The 4,636-nt window shown below is 42.2% G+C and overlaps 1 protein-coding gene across 1 annotated transcript; it reads left to right on the top strand.

Annotated features, from left to right (window-relative positions):
• The first annotated feature begins 545 nt into the window (after positions 1-545).
• LOC129839616 (uncharacterized) lies at positions 546-4,426 on the top strand. Its single transcript, XM_055907144.1, has 4 exons — positions 546-812; positions 2,258-2,546; positions 2,649-2,753; positions 2,872-4,426. The coding sequence occupies exons 1-4, from the start codon at positions 546-548 to the stop codon at positions 3,255-3,257; spliced, it is 1,047 nt and encodes a 348-aa protein (XP_055763119.1). The 3' UTR covers positions 3,258-4,426.
• The last annotated feature ends 210 nt before the right edge of the window (positions 4,427-4,636 follow it).

Here is a 4,636-nt window from a genome sequence, read left to right on the forward strand (position 1 = left end):
ATGACCCTATGTAATGATTTATGACCCTATGTCCTGTTGTAGCAGGCATGCCCATATTTGGGCTTCCGGTCAGGACATCCTGGCCGGGGTGGGGGTCTTTGGGGTAAGTGTCAAGCTGTCAATGTCGTAAATCAAAAAAAGATCATGATTTATGACCCTATGTAGTGATTGATGCCCCAATGGTTTGTAGAAATGGGGGCATGCCCATATTTGGGCTTCCGGTCAGGACATCCTGATCCTGGGGTTTTTGGGGTAAGTAAGTGACCAGGTGTCATGTCAAACTGTTCCAGGATGTCTAGTGTTGGGGGTTGTTAATGAACATTTCAAAGAGGCTGGCTTTGCAGAAGCCTTATAAAGCCCCAAAACAATGCATGTTTAAGATTGTACAAGATAAACCCCCTGAATATTAAACAAAAATGACACATATGTCAATTTATGGTATGTTATGCTCGGCTTGTCATGAACCCAGTGAACAAAGCATTGAGGAAGTTCTGTGTGAAGCTCCAGAATGTTTTAAAGGATTTTTGGGTACGAGTGAGGGCCATATGTCTTACATATTCCAGCCGGAGGATTCTACGGTAAAGATCTTCAACGCCAGTGGCCCCAAACCCGTTTATCCGGCAAAACCTGGGAGTTTTTCTCCTGCTCTGGGCATGAGAGAATGGCTAAACATCAGGCTGGCTCTTTGTAAAATTGAACAGGTCCTGAGTGGCACAGCTGTGCCAGGCTATGCGTTGGAAGAACAGGTCCTCGGCCGCAGTGATCTCAAGGCTCTAAGAATTGCTTCAATGGACTATAACCCTGACAACAAAGTGACAATTTTAGCCTGTGAAGTTTATGATGCGGGTAATGCTACAAAGTCTGTCAATTCTCCAGTAGCATCCAGAGCATGCAAAGATGTCAACTTTTTTATTCCTGTGTTTAGTTTTAAATGGGTGGATTATCCAATTTTCATAACATTTATGAATAAGCTGGACATTCTCTTCAAAAATCGCGAACAGTTAAGGCGCTGGCCGCGACTTTTCTTGAGACATAACCAGGACCAAAAGGCCCGACGTAGGATGTACCCCTGGAGTGAAAACTTACCAAGTGTTGATGAGCCTGGCAAGAGATCCCGGCATTTTGATGACCAACTGGACACTGACAATGGCGGGTGGTTGCATCAGATCCCTGGATATGTAAGAAAGGCTTCGTAAAATACCTTAAGAATGTAACGCTATAAAATGTATGTACTAAATATTTTGAATGAAATAAATGGTTTTAAAAGCAGAATCTCACCACGTTATGAACTCTCGCGTTTGTTCACTCTTAGCGCAGTCTGTCCCTGAGAAAAAAAACTTGCGCGTATGTGCGTGCGTATGATGTAGTGGCTGTGTGTGTGTGTGTGTGTGTGTGTGTGTGTTTCAAAAACAGAAAAAGGGGGCGAGGTGTTTGTTAAAAAAATACCCTTGCATCTGCGCTCAAGGCTCTCTATGCATGGGGGTCGTTTGAAACCAAGGTTTACACTATCTGGCAAAACAGATGCCTAAAAGTCATTCAGCCCAGCGCTGTCGAGACCTCCCCACCCCAGCATCTAGATGCTAGCCCCCGGAGATTTTAGAATATCAAAAAAGATACCTAATGTTTAGACACCCCCCAATACCCTATGTTTGAACCAAATGGCTGGTGTTTGAACCACATGCCTTAGGCTTCAAAGATAACTTTGAGGCGGTTTTAGCGCGAAAAAATACGACACCACTAGAGTCCGACGGCTACAAAAGCTAAGCAAAACAGGTCCCCTGTTAGCTTCGTTTTAGCGCATTTACCCTACAGCATTCCCCCAGGAATAGTTATCGGACGGACCCCGTTAAAAAAGATCATCTGGGAAAAACCTCCTCATGGATATTTCTCAAGGTTAGTTCTTGAAATAAATATTTACATATGCTATATATTAGATTTGTTTGTTCTTGGGAATTGTTTGAAAACGTTGTATGTTATAGAAATATTAAACAGGCCTTAGGGCCTGGATTCTTAACGTATAAAATGTCAATATTAGCTAAAATGATTAGAGCTTTAATATTATCTAATGTTTTTTTAGATTCTCAAACCTTCACTCAGATTCCCCGAGATATAACTGAACTCGAACCGGCCGTAGGGTCTCCGGAACAAATTGCTTACATCCCAACGCCGACCCTGAATTGTAGTAAGTAAGATCCAAGAATTCCGTAAGAATATTTATACCTTAAAAACAAAAAGTGTCGGCATCTTATATTAAAAGTTATTTTATGTGTTTACAGCGGAAATACATCCTAGAACGGGTGCCATAGGGAGTCTACACGGTTTCTGTGAAGGATATGCCTACGAGACAATTGTGCCCTACTCCCAGGATGTATTTACACACAAGCCGCAAACAGAGACTTTAAACGGCCTGTCAACTCCCCTGACCCAGGACCGTTGGACGCCCCCTATTAAACACCAACGGACAATCAGGGCCCAGATCCACAGGTCCGCTTCACCCGAACAATACTACTGGGAGGGTATTCACGAGACAGCGTTACAAGGACAAGGTATGAATCAATTATCATTTATATATATATTTTATTTTTATGCCTGAATATGTTTAAACATGGACTAATGCTGTTTTTTTTGTTGTTTTTTTTTACTTTCAGGCTCACAAGCTACAGACCAGGCAGATGCTATAATTAGGGTTGCCCAAAGACATGTTCCCGAGTTCTCAGAGCTTCTTCAGAACAGCCCTCTTCAAAAAAGCCGAGGTATTTAATTAATGTATTGTTAATATATAGGCTTATATCTGAAATGTATTTTACATTTTTATCAAACATATTTTAGGGTTAATAACCTATTTTTCTGTATGTATTATTTTTAATGCAGACTCCTCGCCGGCTTATAAAGACATCCAAGAAGCTACACATCTAGATCCCGAGGAGGCGCCAAAGACCCCAGTCACCAGAACAGCGAAGCCTGATGATTTCAAAGTTTTAAATGACATTTCTGAGGTAGACGATTTGATGTTCTGTGAAGTGGCCAACCTTATTGAAGCGGCCAATTCTGGTGGGGCAACAGCCTCTTGTGAAATAGACCAAGCCGTGCTTTTCAAGGCTTTTACACAGGGTTTAAAATCACGAAAGGCTTTACTTCAACGTCGTATGGGTATTCTATTCGAACATCAATACAATCAGGATGTGTCATTCTGGCGTAGAGAGCTTCCCCGCATGTTAAACAACAGTAGGGTTAAAACAAGCAAATACCTCCGTTAAAAAACACGTATGTAAAAAAAACACAAGCACACACATCCTTAAGTAGAGAAATGGCGCCCCCTATAGACCTAAGCGAGACAATTGAAACCCTCTTAGCGGAAATCCCTACAGAGCTCCAAGATATAATTGACCATATGAATGATTCTGGGCTAATTGACATAGGGGCTATAGATGAAAACCTATTATCCCAGATTCCCTCCGAACTCATTGAAATTATTACACGTATGAATGAGTCAGGGTCTGCCGATGAAAACAGGTTATCACAGATACCCGAATCAATCATATCTTTAATTACCCAGATGAACGAGAGCCCTAGGTTTAATTCTGCACCCCCTACACCTCTAAGCCATCCTTTAACACCCATGTTCGAACAGGAAACCCAATACGATGTTTTTGAACAGCTGAACAAATGTCTATCAAATCTGGAGCGGGAAGGTCTTGATCACAATGTACAGAACGAGAGCCCTAGGTTTAATTCTGCACCACCTACACCTCTAAGCCAGCCTTTAACACCCATGTCTGAAGAGTCTGAAACCCAATACGATGTTTTTGAACAGTTGGACAATTGTCTAGCAAATCAGGATGGGGATGGTCTTGATCGCAGTGAACATGTTTTGTATCGAAATAAATTCCACAATATTGAGGTTCGACAGTTTTTCAATTTCGCATGGGGGGGTCAGATTCGGGAATATGCTGTGTTTTACGTAATGCTTATGGACACTTTGAATGAACTGGTAGATAGAGTTAGAGCTTATAGCCAACCAAGGGATACCTTACAGTTGGAAATTTTTGGAGACAGTCTGCAGAGCCGTGTGTCGCTTATTTTAAATAGGGGTGAAGCAGATCTTGAACAATTTGTTAACCTGCTAGAACGCCTTGTTCAGTCAAATTTAAACGTGCTAGCAGATAGGACCCTCGAACTTGTAGTACAATTAGTCCGGCCACCACAAGGGGGCGGCGGGCAGAGACGTAAACTCGATAGCCTGATGCAGTCCGAAATCATAAGCAATAAAAAGGCCTACCTCATAATCGTTCACAATCATGGTAATAAGCTATGCTTTGCCATAGGTTTGGCCCACTTACTCAGCCCAGGATGTACAGAGCGCGAAGCGTTACAGAAAGCTCAAGAGCTACAAAAGGCTGTGGGTTTAGGTATACAGGAGGCTGTGGCTTTCACCGACATAGGCAAATTTGAAAACTTTCTGAATATCAAGATTGTGGTTTTGTACCACAGTAGAGCTAATGACGCTCTCTTGAAGTTCCAAAATATACAAGAGCCACACCCTAAGACTATGTACTTTTATGTGCAAAATGAGCATTACTATGCCGTAACTAACATCACAGCATTTTTAGGCGCCCCATATGTCTGTCCAGCCTGT

This window comes from Salvelinus fontinalis, chromosome 40 (genome assembly GCF_029448725.1).
Source record: "Salvelinus fontinalis isolate EN_2023a chromosome 40, ASM2944872v1, whole genome shotgun sequence".
Classification (NCBI taxonomy): Eukaryota; Metazoa; Chordata; class Actinopteri; order Salmoniformes; family Salmonidae; genus Salvelinus; species Salvelinus fontinalis.